Source organism: Schistocerca americana, chromosome X, assembly GCF_021461395.2.
Source record: "Schistocerca americana isolate TAMUIC-IGC-003095 chromosome X, iqSchAmer2.1, whole genome shotgun sequence".
NCBI classification, from domain to species: Eukaryota; Metazoa; Arthropoda; class Insecta; order Orthoptera; family Acrididae; genus Schistocerca; species Schistocerca americana.
Window position 1 is genome coordinate 798,012,330 of NC_060130.1, and position 16,218 is coordinate 798,028,547.

Here is a 16,218-nt window from a genome sequence, read left to right on the forward strand (position 1 = left end):
GCATTTCTTCGAGTGAAAACCAGGAGATTTCTACCGTCGACGCACTGAACAGCTTGTTGAACGTTGGAACGAAGTTGTAAACAACGACTGAGAATATATTATTGATTATTTACCTGTCCGTTTCCTGTTTATTTTTGTTAAAATCGTTAAAAAAAGCCAATCCTTATGGGCCATTGCAATAGTTGCATACAAAATAGAATAGCATACAAAATCAACAAACAAATTAATTCACATATCTTTTACTACATACTAAAATATTATTGTAGAAATCGTAACAACAATGAACCGATTTGTATATTTGAAAGTAAAAACAGACAAAAAGCTAACCTAAACAACAGGATGAATGAGACAAATTTTATTTTTACCTCGTGAAATTAACGAAATTATTTAGTAATCATTTCGTTCTATTTATACTGAATCAAATAGAAAGAATGGTTATCAGTTTCACTTACAACGCAAACTACGCAAGTGCTGATGACGCCGCCTTTTCTTTTGTTTCTGATAACCGCCACGTAAGGCGCTGGTTGTTTTTCAGAGGTTCCATTGGGGTGTAGGAGTCGACAATTTGTTTGCATCTATGCATGTTTCGACTTTTTGTGCTGCCATTAAGCCATTTTAGAGGCAACTGAGTTCTGCACATTAGACGCGTTACTTTGTGATACCGAAATAATGTCTGACAAGAAAGGTAAGCAAAGAAAACTGAATATTTCAATGAGAATTAGAGATAATTCCGTTATATAACTTTATTGAGGAAATTGCAGATTTCATTATTAGGGAGTGTTACTTCTTACGTCTTACGATTATAATGTTATTAGTTCAGATCAATACTCATTGTAAGCGATTCAGACGGTAATCGATGTATATGCTGTAAGTTTGATTATTGTAATGAAATAAGAATTGCGTGTTTCACTGTATGAGATAATCAATACTTTGGGATAAACAAAATGGCCCCTAGGGTTATCCTGTCAAAAGATTAATTGTGTGTTCACTCCATTAATTATTGAGTCTTTTTATACTTTTCAGTGAGAGTTATCATATGTACTAATTATGTAATTTGTAAAAAGTCTTTCTAAGAGAAATCTTAACTCTTCAAATGAAATTAACAAAGCCTATTTGAAAGTGGCTTTTAGTGTTTCTTTTTCTTAAGCTCAACTTTACCATATTATTTCTGTTAGTGCTGCTTTTTGTTGTCTTTTTATTTCAGAGAGCTACTCTCGTGCACTAGGCGTATAAGTGCAGTTCATCAAATAGCCTACATGGCAAATTTGAACATGATCCCCGTGGGCTATCAACTTGAACAAAGAAAGAGATAATTATGCATTTTAAAAACAAAACTTTGTCCAGGGTAAACATTGTATAATTATTCCTTGCAGCTTTCCTGTTGTGGATGTTTCTTGGCGGGGATAATCTCGTTGGCCTGTTCTAGAAAAGTGGCAGCGTATTTAAACACAAAACGTATTCTTCTTCTACGTGTTATTCCGAACTGGCTGGCTGCTTGTCTTTATCATTCTCCTTCACTAGATCTCCTTAGTGTAGCAAATTGGAGTGCAAACGTCTGTTATATTTATTTTTCTTGTCAATATGTGAGACATTTTTGCATGGGTGGAATGCAGGAATAGACTAATGTCAGCATTTGAAGTCGTAAACTGCAGCAAGACTTTCGTTAATCTATACACTACTTTTCCATGGCTTCCATAATGAAGGTTGTGGTGAACAGTATGGCAACTGCAACTCGTGCTGCAGTATTTTGTGTTGAAGAAATATTTAAATATAAGTAGCAGTGATTTATTGAGCATTGCTGAACCTTGTGCTATTTCTGTTATCAGTGCCTAATATATTAGGTATTGGATAGCAAAGAGCACACAATTCTGGTAAAAGTTCAGAAACGTTTCAAGGCAAAATATTAGTGTAAAATTTTGGTAATCTTTATAGTACTTGATAAAGAACATAACAATGTAGTTGTACTGAACAAAACTATCATCTGTAAGATAAGTTCATCTTAAGTGTTGGTAGTCATTTTACATTCCTGTTGACCTTTTAAGCTTGAACAGAAAAACTCTTATTTTGTTGCAACTTTTTTAGATGCAATTTTACCTCCACAGTAATCCCTGGAGCCAGATAATGTAACTTTTCACAAATAAGTCACATTTCTATGTGAGATAATGTAGATTACAGAGCAATTAATCTAAAAGTTCTTTTTGTTGCCACCAACAGTCTTTATTAATGCTGGTAAGACAGATGGTTGTCCCTTACCAACGAAGCCACGTCTGTAATTTTTCCACCCCCGCTTCCCTTTCTACACTGCCACATCTTCTCATGGGTATGCTGATGTGGTTCATATGATCACAGTACAGTGACAACTATTGTTAGTGCTTTATAAGTAGTAAGATACCCATTTTCCTTTCATAGCTTATTCGTTGTCTTACAGATTTCATATATTTAATTTTGGATTGTGCAGCCACTTGAATTACTGTTTCAATCCTGTTGTTTCAGGCTTACTAAAATTAAGGCACATCTCTCAGCCAACTACACTTTGATTTGGTTAGGAATAATGAAATTATGTACAGGTTTCTCTCAAACTATCTGATGGTTGCTGCTGCCTTAAGTCTTGCATAACCACAGTGGGTATGATCACAACCTTTGCAGACGTGATTCCCATTTGTAAAATGAGTGTGCAATCCTTGTGTGGATTTTGTTACTGTAACAGCATACATGACTTTAAAATATGCCGTGTGTGTTTGTTATGGATTTTATGGTATATACTGGCACAGTGACAACCCATGTGATGATGATTGCTCTTCTTAAATCTTGTACATGGACTAACCTGTAATACATGTATGTGCCTACTATGGTTGTGTGAAACTTGTTATGGATGCCACCATCACATGTGCTTTTCACCACACTTGTCTGGAATAGATCAAGCTGTTTGTATAATTTCTATTATGTAGCTTAATATGCAAGGGGGTTGAATTATCCAATTGCTGGACAAAGATAGTGTTTAAATTCAAGACATCTCTATGGAAAAGACCTACTTTAAGAAATTTACAGTAGCTGTGGATCCATCCATAAAGGCTTTTGAAATTTTTCCACCTTTATCATTGAACTTAATTTCACATTTATTCCTCTGGGTCAAAACATTTACTTTTGCAGGCTGGTTTTTTACAATAGTAAGTCAGATGTAATTTTAAACATAAAATATTAGTTTGAGAGGGTAAATGTAGAAGTTATTGTGGATATAGTAAATGCTGTAGTACTGCCATTCTGCTTGGACCAATTAGGGAATTGGGACTTAGGCTGTGACATCTATTGATGTTCATTTTGATAACCTCTATTTCCTCGTTTTGGTTTGATATTAGGTAATGACAAAATGTCCCTGTCCAAATTTCATGTCATATATATGGGAGCAGCAAACAAAATTTAATAGATTGATGCTTTCTTTTTAGGGAAGATAGTGTGTTCTAGGATGTTGTCAGGTGTAGAAGTAACTTTGTGTGCTGAAGGGAAGAGTGTGAGGACTTACTGTTCATGTTTTACAGGGTGCTTCATATGTATCACATGCATACCTTCATAGTTAAAAAAACTCTAAATTGTTTGGTGTAATCGGCCAAGTAGTTACATAGTGCTGACAGAGTTGCATTGTTAAGTGCGACTCTGGTCAAAGCTGAGTTGCACTGTTCAGTCACTGGTCATCGTGACCATTTATATTCTTTCACTCTCGCTAATGAATTATCTTTAAAATGGGAACCATCACAAATTGATTTTTTAGTGCTAAGTAATGAGAAGTGCAAAAAATGTCTTGCTCTAGTTTCCATTTCCACACAGTGTGTGGCCACAAATTCAATTTTTGTTGGTCCAAGCAGGACTGTCTGCTTTATTACTCTGTGCCCTACTGATTTGGTTGTCAGATTGAGATATGACTGATTAAATAGTTGAAGAATGAGGAGAAACAAAGTTGCCACTGGGTGAGAGTAGAAATTTTAAGCCTGTTGTCAACCTTGGCATAGTTGAGGTAGAACACAAGTTTTAAAAAATTCTTTTAAAGAGGTGTTCACATTATTCTCCCTCTCTCAACATCCTAATTTAGGATTTGACTACTTCAGTGTAGAGATATAATTTTAAAGTTAAAAATTGCTAGAGATAGTATATCTCAGCTTTACTTAGTCAAGAGCTAACTTATTGGGGCAGTTCTGTATAGCTACATAACATGGAAGAAGCCACTTTGAAGAAATACGTAATTTGGCACTTCTGGTTACATCACAAAGAATGTGGAACCTTTTATGTGGTCAAAAAACTGTGCTGTTTGGTTTAGAATAATAGTGGGGAAAATGCTTGAAACATAATTCAGTTTTTACTAGTTCATTTGTAATTTTCAAAATGTGATAAAGCAAGTAGTGTCCACAAATGAGTAGTCTAAAGATTTATATTGCACCTCAGAACATAATTTTTTTTTGTTTTGGAAAGAACCTTTGCTACTTGTTTGTTTACAGATAAGTCTGCTGTTTTGTTCACTTTGAAATCCTGCCACAGTATGGTAACATGACACGAGAAGAGACAAAATAAAATAGTGCAGCCTATTGATAAAGTGGAGTATTGCAACGTAATTTGTGGTGGCAGTGGAACAATCCAGTTAACTCCATCAACAGTCTGGATTGGCCTGACATGGTTGCCAACAACTAATTACTGTTTGATACTCCACTTTCAGTTGGCTGTGCAATTTTTCTTTGGCTCCTCTTGCGGAGTTCTGTAGTACTGTGGTGCAGCAATTTAGATTTGTTCCAGTGTCCTTACAATATTTCTTGTTGCTCATGTAGGAAATAGCATGCCATTGCCATAAATTTTTTTCTGAAAAAATTTAAGACGGTTGTGACCTGAATTTAACAGCTATTGTGATTATATATTCACTTCAAATTGCTAGTCTTTTTGAGATTGTTCTAGAAGATGAGATGTAAATTTAGGCAATTTGATAAGTTGGGTATGCTCAAAAATACTATGTAGGACTTGATTGTCTGCACATCTCCCATCAGTGTTAAAATTATCAGGTTATGAACTATGGGATGCTGTCTGAGAACGATCTAGTTTGGAAATCATGGAAAAATAGTAATATATAACAGTTGGTTAATTTGCAAATGCATAACTATTTCCTTTTAAAAGTCATCGCAGGTTTCATCATTTTGATTTGTACATGAAGTGGCAGAGTATCAATAATGCTATTGTTATTGATACTTCTTAAGAGCATATGCCAAATCTTTGTTCTCAGGTGGTCCATTGTTGGAACAAAAATGGTGCTGTTAATGGATTTTGTTTCATTCAGTCCCTGAAATGAAGACTCAAAATTTTGAAATTTGTGTTCTGCAATGCACACAACTGTTAGCAGTGACTGAACATCCTAAAGTTGTGTACATTTTAGTGAGGATTAATTGGGCAGGAGGGGTGTTTGCTTGCACTATACTAAAGACATTGTCAGTGTTACTTGTATAGATATTGTGGAAAAAAAAATCTTTACAAGATCCATCACATGAGTAATCCTGATAAGCATGGGTAATGTTGATGCTATATTGCTTCTGGGAATTTCAGGATGTGAAAAATTGTAGTTGGGGAAATAAAAAAGGCATGGTATAATGACTCGTCTTATTCCCTGGGTATGGCTGTCTGTGCAGGTGTTGTATAATAAAATATGTGCCATGCATCTTGCTGCAGTTTACTTGACCTCAAAACTGCAATATTTATAAACACTGGATTTTTTGAGTATTGGCTTTTTTGCCATCACTCATCACATTGGTAGTATGTAGGATTTCATTTGTAGCACTGTCATTCCTGCATTCTGCAATGGATTTTGCTGTACAGTAGTTTTATGGGTTAATAAAGGAAGTGTCACAGTGGTGTTCTTTGGCACTTAAATTAAGGGTACATCCATTGGCAGAAACTTCAGAACTGATAAAAATGTTCATGCTATGCTTGCGAAATCCTTGAGAAACAAAATTCCCATATCCTTAACATTTCAAATCTTCCTTCAAGACTACCTATATTCATTGTTTCTCAGATTCCTTTTCAGAGACTCATGAAAACATTTTGCATTTATTTTTTTTAACTTTATTGTTCCTTATTTTTGCAGTTCGGTAAATGGTGGATTATCTGTCATAAGCAGTTGAGGTCATATAAATCTCAGTAGTCCTTGCACCAAGAGGTGACCATCTTTGTTAAGAATATTTGAGCAAATACATGATCTAACAAACCTGCATAGTAGTTGTTAGATTTGGTATGAGTTTCAAGGGAACAACAGTAAAAAAGTTCTGTACGCTACTTACTGTTGAACTGCTGCACTTGTCATGAAAATGTCCCACAGCATACAAGTTTGTGATAAATTATTGCATTCACATTACATGCATGCAGTGCTTGATAACATTGTTTGACTTTTTTAATATGGAACAGAAAATCCAGGGATGCTTGGGCACTTACTGTTGGTGGTAACTAGCTTGTAAATATATTTTACAAAATATCTTAACAGTTGATGGAAATTTCCAGCAATTTTCTGGTGATTATAGTTCTTTAATTTCTTTATTGTGCAGATCTGATGTTTTACATGTGAAAACAACTCTTGGTGATCTGCATGGCAGAAATGAAACATTTTTAAATATAATTTGCATTAGCAGCTAACAGATTTTTGTGTGAAATAATTTCACTGTTGTGCATTAATATTGCTTTAGGTAATTAGTTTGGCAGCTATATGAAATAGGTAGCAAGTTATTTTACCATAACAAACTTACTTGATGGCAGTTACAGCACTCCTTACTGGGGTGAAGTGGCCTGTGTCCTTTAGGCAATCTTTTGTTTTAGCACCGAACTTTTCCTTTGGCAAAGCAGTTATAATATTTTTGATTTCTCATTTTTTGCCAAAGATTCTTCACAGGAACTAAGCCCAATTTTTTGTGGGGAGGATGAGGGTGTTGAAAGAGCTGTAACTACTTAAGTGATGGTTTATTTGTGGATCTGTTCCTGGAAATTACACTATTAAGCCAATTTCTAGCTTGTTCTCTTATGCTTTTTATGAGCATATTGGAAAAATGAAGGCTTTGTTTCAGCTAGTGTAAAACAAATAACCCAACCATGAGGCCTTAATATTAACTCACTTCTGTATGAACAGATATCTGTGATGTTAGTAATGCGCATACTGTTGTGTGGTCAAGTGGTTGCCATCAAAGTGTAATTGTAATTCGCAGTAATGAAAGCATCATACGAATAATTGAAAAACTATCATTTTTGCCGAAATAGATTAAATTAGAACTAATTACAAGAAACTTTCTGCATATTTGAGGACAGGCCCTTTCGGTCAATTTAACATGATGGTACTAGATGTCAGTTTTGATTTGTAGTGATGTAATTTTGTTGATCATATGCATGCTAACAGAGATAAAACACTTTTTTGCCTCTGTATGGCATGACCATGATTACTGGTGATAAAACTGATCTGTAACATAGTCTAATATCTAGGTTAGGTTGAAAGGTGATAATTCAGTTGCTGTTAAAGCTAATGAATGAGACAAAGTATAACTGTAATAGTAGTTGGGCACACTTTATGCCAACTGGATGGCAGTGATTGTGTGTGCAAGTTTGATGTCATGGGCCAAAGAAGCTGGATGGTATTAGCAGATTGTATTTTTCTGCATTTTGTAAGTTTCATTGTTCATATAAACTGCATCCAATTGTATCTGATAGATCAGCTTTGTGATGAGCTGGTGCATGGTTCAACGATCTGAATTGTGATAGGTTGGTGCCACACAGTGGGAAAAGGGGCCCTTATCCCCAAAATACCTGTAGTGAAAAAAATTACTGCATTCTACAAGTGTGCCCAATGTTACTTAAATTTTACATCTATAAAGTGCATAGCCTATAGTTGAGTTAACTCATATTTTATCATCAGTTGAAGCTGAGGTTAGTGTCCAGTTTCATTCCCCTTATGGAAGTGGGTCCCTCTAATTTTTAGCTATGTCATTGTTTTTGTTATGAAGGTCCTGTTTAAATATACTTGGGTGTAAAAAAAAAAAGTAAGACTGAAAGTTACTTTCACATGTCACTGCCAAGTAACATAGTAACTTGGCCCATATGTAGAAAGAACTGCTACAGTGTAGCACAGGAGAGAGGGAATACACCATCAGATAAACAGAAATGACCTTTATTCAGACTAATTACACTGAAGTGGCTAAAATTCATGATGGTCTCTTGAACATTAAAAAAGGTAGAGCATGGTTCTTAATAGGATGTATGATTTGTGATCACCATGAATGGCAGTGTGTGCTCTGCAACTTTCTTCCATGCTGGCCACAAGAGAAGATTAGTAAGGAGTTCTTACAATAGGATGTTCTCAACCAGTGCAGTCAATTGTTGGAAATGCTGCATGTGGAAGTTATGGAATGTCTCCCCAACACATCAAATACATGGTCAAAGTCACTAAATTTTGAACAGGGGTTGAAGACTTCACCCTGGTAAAAGCATTTGCCAAATGTATTCTCATGAAAAGAACTGCTCCACCTGTGCTGTTTGATGTGGCCTTGCATTGTCATTCATAAAAATGAAGTCGGGCTGATTGCATTGCTGAGTGTGTGCATGGGAAAGGAGTACAGTGTCACAGTAACATTGAATGGTGATTGTACTATTGTCTCACATCATAACACGTGGATGATGAAAATGATTGTTTGACAATAATGGATTCTCTCATATGGTGAGAGGTGGGAACATGTAATGCACCTAGGAACCTTGTTGAACGTGTTTGTTTTGGTGGTCCAGGTGTCACTGTGTGGAGGCATAATGTTGCCTGGAAATACCAATGTCCAAATCTTTGAACATGGTACACTCACCTGTCAATGTTATTGTGACACTGTACTCTTTCACAATGTGCATCTTTTTAGGGCATATTTGACCCAGACTTCATTTTTATGGATGAAAATGAACAGTGCAGGTGTAACAGCTCTTGAAGCAAGAACATGGTAAACAAATGGACTGGCCTGTCTGTTCCCCTGAATCAGATCCTGTCAAGCATGTGTGGGATGTGATGGGGAGGTGTACTGCAGCATATCCACATTCGCCAATGGCCAACTGTGTTAGTAGAGAAATGGTACTCTGTTCCACAAAAACTCCTCACCAACCTCATTGCAAGCATGGGAGCACATTGCTGAGCATCCAGTGCCATCTTTTGTGATCATGCAAGCCCTTAAAACAATGTCCCACTTTCTGTAGTGTCTAGGGAACCATCATAAATTGTGGGGACTTCTGTATAATTGCTGTCTTTGAATAAAAGTTACTGCTGTTCATCTCATTGTGTATTCATTGTTTTCTGTACCATATTGCAGTTCTTTATATGTACGGTCCAAGTTCCATAGATTTGTTATGTGACAGTAATGCATTGTGTGAAAGTTACATTAAAGTTTTGCACACCAGTGTATCTCCAGTCCCTCGTAAGTATCTTGTCCTAATATGTAATTGGGTGCCAAGAGTAATAGACAACACAATTACATGAGCAAAAGTGAAAGCTTTTTAGATTTCTCACTTTTTGAAGCTTTAATTTGAACTCACTTATTTTTCTTTGGACATTAGAATTGCATCCTTTTTTACTTAAATATAAATCTGAACAGTTGTACTACCTCACATCTGCAGCTTTGTCATCAAATATGTTGCTCAGTGTTACCTTTACCTATGTGAGATCACAGTTGACTACCTAGGTGAGTGATGGCCGAAGAAGTTTTCCGCTTGGTGTTTTAAGCATATAAATTTCCATTATTCCTGGATTTTTGTGTGGATAGTATTGTGACTTCACTGGTTGTGGTGTGATGTAAATTTGAATAGCTGTTTGGTTGCTGGTGGCATAGTTTCATGGTAGTTAAGTCGTGCACTGTCTGTAACTGCAATATAAATATACTTGCTTATCAAGTTGTTCATAAGAGCATATTCAGAGGCATGCTGCATTTAAACTAATATGTGTATTGGAGAGCAGGGTTAGAAGTCAGGCAGTAATGAATGTGTAATTTAATTCTTAAAAATGGTTTGTCTTGAATGCTATCAGAAGTAAATTCCATACCTTCTATGTGGACATTAATTTGGTTGTGCACAAGCAGTGTTTCACAGCTGATTATTTAGACTTGCCATTTGTATTAAAATTGATTAGATGTCACAAATTTTTACTTCTAGCAAATAGTTATTTGGCCATTAGTGTGTGTGTGTGTGTGTGTGTGTGTGTGTGTGTGGTACATCTAATCAAAACTATACAAATGTTCACTTGAACTGCATAGTGTATTTACTTTGCTAATCCTGGTATACCCCATTCTCAAACTCCTCTTCCTGCCAAGAAATTTTTGATTCTCAGATAAGCTTGTGTTAGGGATATTGTGCCAAATTAAATAGGTTGAATAATCTCTTACATATTCTGTAGCCACACATTTGTTAATTTTGTTGTGGTTTTACTGGCCCAATTCACTAAATGTCAGATCTAATTTTGTTAGTTTCTAATTTCTACGTTATGGTGTAGTGGTAATCTCGTCCATCTTCATTCGGTGAATTGTGAAACTGCATATGTAATCTGTCATTAATGCCGATACAGTTAATTTTCATGAACCTTTGATCCTTTCTGTCCTTTCCAACTATCGCAAGCTGTTGAGATCTTCCAGGAACAATTAATTCCTTAAGCTGTAATTTCAAGATGTCATATCAATTTTCTGTTCTTTCTGCCAATATCACAATAAATGATTTTATTTAATTGCTAGGCAGTTTGCATAATTGCTGTTTCTGTGAACTAATATTGTTTGTCTATTTGGCCAGTTCACGGTACTAATGTCAGAGATGATCTCCAGTTTTTGTGTTATAAGTTAGTTGACGCATGTTGTCTCAGTGTGTTATAGTGCTTTTTTGCACTTGTTTTTAATGCTGTGAAAGATATAGCTAACTTGTAGCAAGAGGAATGAGTCCTGACAGTTTGGAATCTTCGTCTTTGATAAACTATAGCTGCTTATCTCATATAAAAAAGTTAAAAATTTAAGATGTATAGCAGGCTGTTTGAGTGAAGATTCCACATTGCAGCACTGTTCAGCTTAGCAGTTTTATGTAATAACCAGTACCTACACAGATTAAAGATTGAAATTGTCAGTGTATTTCTTGAACAGAATGTTAGTGAAAATGGGGTACCTGATTTTGAACTGAATGTTAGTGAAAACAGGGTAGCTGTGGAAGAAATTTTCTTTAATCTGCTGTGAAGGACTGGTTTGTAATGATGTATTAACTGTAATTTGCATGCTATAATGCTTGTTAAAATATCTCATTTGATTAATAGTTAGTGGTGGACAGTGCATAATATACTTGGATTGGCTTTCATTTTATCAGTATGGAATGTAACTTTTAGTCATGTAAGATTTACATGAAATATTTAAAGTTTTAAATTTATTAGACAAATTTCCAGTTGGTCTCCTCAAGAACTTTTTCTTATAACTTTTTCTTATAACTTTTTCTTGAACAATGTCGTGACTTAAGTCTGTATGGTGCTCACACACAGGAAGCATTGGAAATAATGTATTCCCAAATCACATTTGTGATAAATTCAAAGTGTCACAGGCAGTAAGTTTCTTTGTGCATAAATTGCCTTAAAATGTGAGAATTGTTTATTTTCTTGTTGCTAATGCTACTACATGGAGCCAAATATGATAGGACATATCTGAACATAATATACACATCTTACCTGCTATGGTGATCGCTAGTACCCCATGTTGTGGTACGGATTTCTGTACAGATGCTCAAGCTATTTTTTAGGGCCAAAACTTTTGTAATTCTGTAGGCAGATCATCATTTGAAGAGTCAGTTGAATAGTTAGTATTATATATTGGTCGGTTTCTGAGATGAATTTTGATGCATCTAGCTGCTTTAAATGTTTTTCTTTAGGATGGTATGTGGTCTCATTGCACAGGTAATACTATTTTCCAGCTGTGTAATGTTCATGACAGAATCTTTGAGGGCTATATCGTTTCATAAGAAGAGCAGTTTCCAGGTTTTGAAATGAAATGGGGAAACATTTTCTTTTTAAAACACTCAAAGCCAAAACTTTTTCATTGAGTGGAATTCAACTGGTGGGTATGTATGTTGACATAGACTTTCATCTTGAATCATCATCCCAGGTGTAATTTGTGATGCCAAAAAGAAGGCAGAGGGAGAGAGAAACTGCTCAGTTTGATGTCCCATATGTTATTCCTTTACATCCTGCTTTGGTACTATACACTTGATAGGCACAAAACTTGGACTTGTGCAGTCTTTTTTATTGCAGATTGTGGTCAGTGTTAACTTAACCTGTTGTATCTGAGTAACTTAAATTTGAGTAATAGCTAAAATTGTTCTTCAGTAAGCATGGCATGAGGAGGAAAATAATACATTTCTTTCAAAGAACAGTTTTTATTGAGAAAAGTGTTGTAATTCTCAGACATTGATACCAAGGCATAATTTTTACATATGAAGTATAGCATTTCATGTGTGCTGCTAGATATGAAACCTCTTGAAGCAGTTGTTGGGGTTGTTGAAACAGTTACTCAAATTCTCACACATGGTGTGTGCATAACCTGTACATTAAAGGAATTTGCAACTAATCCACCTTTTAATCCATATTGGCTGATGACCAACTTGGTCCTGGTGTACAGGTTTTTGGTGGCAAACACTGTAAGCATGTTTGTTTCTTTACTTGAACATCCTCTGAATCCCCTTGATTTTCAGCATCCAGGTGGTGTTATGTTTGTATTGCACAATACTTGTGCCAGATAAAGTGGGAATTCTTCTGAATTCGTTGTTTCCTCAGAAAACTTAATCTTCTCCTATGCACATTTGTATAGTAACCAGAAATTTCCTAGTCATGTAAGGGAAGTAGTGGAACATATGTACATGCCATCTTTTGCTCCTAGGAATATCTTCCCATAATACTGTTGATCAGATACGCCCCACCTGTGTCAATTATATTCACCAACAATCTATGGCCTGTCAGTGGAAATATTTTTCGTAGTTTGTCATAGCATTGCACTTGTGATATAGGTGTTTCCTCTGCAAATGTTGATGCTAGACTTTTGCTATCTAACCCTCCAACCAACCATAGAAACATTTACTCCACAGATTGTGGATGTCGGCTGGACACTTAACCAAATATATATGTTCCTTTAAACTATAATTGAGGAAGCTACTATATTTGGTTCTCTCTGAAATTCTCTTTGCCTGTTTAACTTCAAACTTGTAAGCAAACCCAAATGCACTGCTGAGCTTAAAGCTCCTTTTATAACACCACTTAAGTGGTTGTTTGTGTAGCATGTAATGTTTTTTGCTGTCGATTTTGTGAAAAGCATTTGTTCTTGTTAAACAGTCAGATACTTGTCAAGATTCATGTTACCAAATGCTTCATTGAGTTTGCCACAGGCTTAGTCTGAACAATCCCACATCAGTCTGTAGCATGAAGATGTTATTTGCACAGTGGTGCATTTCTAAAACATAGAAATAACTTCACTTATATACATAAAACAGTATCATTTTCCAGATGTATCTATCAGAATGTATAAAATAGGACACTAGTTAAATATAGTGTCAGTTAAGTCTTGCACAACACTTCTTTTAGATATTTTGCATGTAAAAAAACCTGACGCCAGATAACTTGTATCCATGGAAAACAGTTTACGAATACTTGCAGCAGATATATTTGATGTAGTCTCTGAGAATGTTGGAACACTGCAAATTTTATGGTATAAGATGAGAAAAAATTATGTATGGTGATTAAATGGTATGTTGCAGAAATGCATTGTGGTGATACAAAGGGTTAAGTGTCCTGTTTGCTAGGCCCACAGCAGGTTCAGTTCCTACTGTCACTTATGATGTGCTGTGATAAGAATATAACTGTAGACAGAGCGTAAGTGTTGAAGTATGCATAAGGTGCATGGTGGGGTAGTGCACAGTAGCAAATACTAGCCTACCATGTGACAAACCAACCAATATCATTTTACTGTACCTGTCTGGAATGTGCTTCAGGTAGTGGGTTGAACATTAAGCACTGATTTTTTTGTTGGTGTATAAGGTTATAGCTATTTGGCCATTGCAGTGTTTATGACTGACACAAAGGAAAAAGACAAAGTATTGTGCTAGTAACTATATAACAGTGATTTAATTTGAACAAGTTTTTTGAAAGAATGTCTGATTCAGTTACCAGTGAGAACATTTGAAGAGTGTAGTGTGGAAGAGAAAGCAGTACATTGGCACTGCCATCAAATATTGTGCATTTGCTGCCTTGAGTGCACGTTGTCTTAGTGGATCATCTTGCCTTGGTCTTTGAATACTTTCTGTTGGTAAGGTCATCTGTAGCTGTTAAAGTGCTCCAATTTGAGACAATGCTAGAATAGGTGGTGTAGTTAAGGACATCCTAATTGATAAAAGCAGAAACCATTACTACCTAGCTGTAAATAGACTGCAGCATTCTCACTAGATTGTCAGAATCTGTGTGTGTGTGTGTGTGTGTGTGTGTGTGTGTGTGTGTGTGTGGTATTTATAAATGTGAAAAATTTATATTCCTAACAGGTTCCATAAGCCATCACTAATCAGTATTACATTAGCAAATTGAGTGTAATGCAGATAGCTTATTCGGAACTCAAAAAGTATTATCTAATGGAAAAATTTGTTTGTGCAGACCTTCAGTCAGGACAAAATCTCTGAAAGCTTCTTTGATGTACTGCAACAAGTAAACACAATAGAGAAGGCATTAGCTCATCTGTAATTGATTCATACATGGTGGTACACGCAAATCAGTACAGAGAATTTATTGTGTGTGTGTGTGTGTGTGTGTGTGTGTGTGTGTGTGTGTGTGTGTGTGTGTTGGGGGGTGGGGGTTTCTACACTGATAAAAGTATATGGCCACACATCAACCAACCACAGGGTGAGTTTAATTTCCTATTTCTTTAATTACCTGCAGGTGTAAATTATAATTAATGGAAACTATAAAACAGTATCTCAAAAGTTTAAAATTTCAGGTGTTTTATTGGAGCTTTTAGTGATGTAAGGTGTTAGATTTAGGCTAGGTGTCTGTGTGATCTATCATCAAATTATTGTACTAGATTTCCTGTAAAAATGTGCTGTTCTTTTTGAAGTGCTGCACTGTCGATGTAGGTACTAAGTGTTGCATTATTCATCAAATTTGTCATTCATTGCCATGTAGAGAATAAACTTCCAAAGAAGGACAGGACCATATGAACTCTCAGCAGATTCCATTGTTGGTACAAATCAGCTTATTATACTTTATTCACTATACAGTCTTATAAACCTACTCTTCGGCTATACCATGCCAAAATGGTTAAATTTAGGAAAAAGTTCCTGCAGGATCATTACAGATTTTAATGAAATTTTGTGTGAACATTCGCACATGTACCCAATAAACATTGCTAAAGTTCTACTTTTGCCAATTTAATACTTGCAGAGATAGTCATTTGTTTGACCTCATAGCACAGTTATCAGCAGTGCAGCCATGAGTTTTCGGCAAATGTCAGACATCGCTGGCAAGATTTTCTTGAGAGAAATAAAATTAGGCCATCTTATTAAATTTTTTGCACTCTTAAGTGAATAATAAAAAAATTCGTGAGAGATTTGCATATGGATAATTTAAAGCAAAGTATGCTGAAAAGTATGACTGCGAAGTCTTTCTCGACAAGGAGGTTGTACCAAAAAAGTGGAAGCCTCACCGGTCCACGACAGTCAGTTTTACCCCTGACGAAGATGATTGACAGCTCGGGATTTGATCCAAATTTAACACGGCAGGTAAACTGAGAACTATTTCTGCTATGCCGAAAAGAATAGATGATTAGAAAAATGTGAAGTTTTTTATATCTCTGGAAGTAATTGTGGGATACTTTGCATGAGATAGCTCACCGATACAAGATCTTAGAATATAAATTTTCCTATTGCTTTCCAGTAGTGTACAATGTGAGGGCAGGAAAATAAATTTTTGTAAAAAATGCTGAAAAGGGCTTTTGGCCCCCATTTACAAAAAATCTTATGCAAACTTTCTAAAACCATTTTCATCGGAAAGACCATGTTCTAAATCACCTAAGACTATTTGGTTTTGTAATGGAAACATCTAATGCCCAAACCCATAACAAGGTGGAGGTGCATTGAAAATGGGCCTTTATCCCACTGGTACTTGAATTACATCTGACATATTTCATTATAATCTATAAT

General features: G+C 35.7%; 1 protein-coding gene across 2 annotated transcripts in view; it reads left to right on the top strand.

Annotated features, from left to right (window-relative positions):
• Window positions 1-532: 532 nt before the first annotated feature.
• The window catches only part of LOC124556615 (DAZ-associated protein 2-like), a 45,515-nt gene continuing 29,829 nt past the window's right edge, over window positions 533-16,218 (top strand). For both annotated transcript variants that reach the window (XM_047130581.1, XM_047130582.1), the window contains exon 1: window positions 533-685. In XM_047130581.1, coding sequence (XP_046986537.1) covers window positions 670-685 — 16 coding nt within the window. In that variant the 5' untranslated portion in view covers window positions 533-669. The remainder of the gene's footprint in view (window positions 686-16,218) is intronic.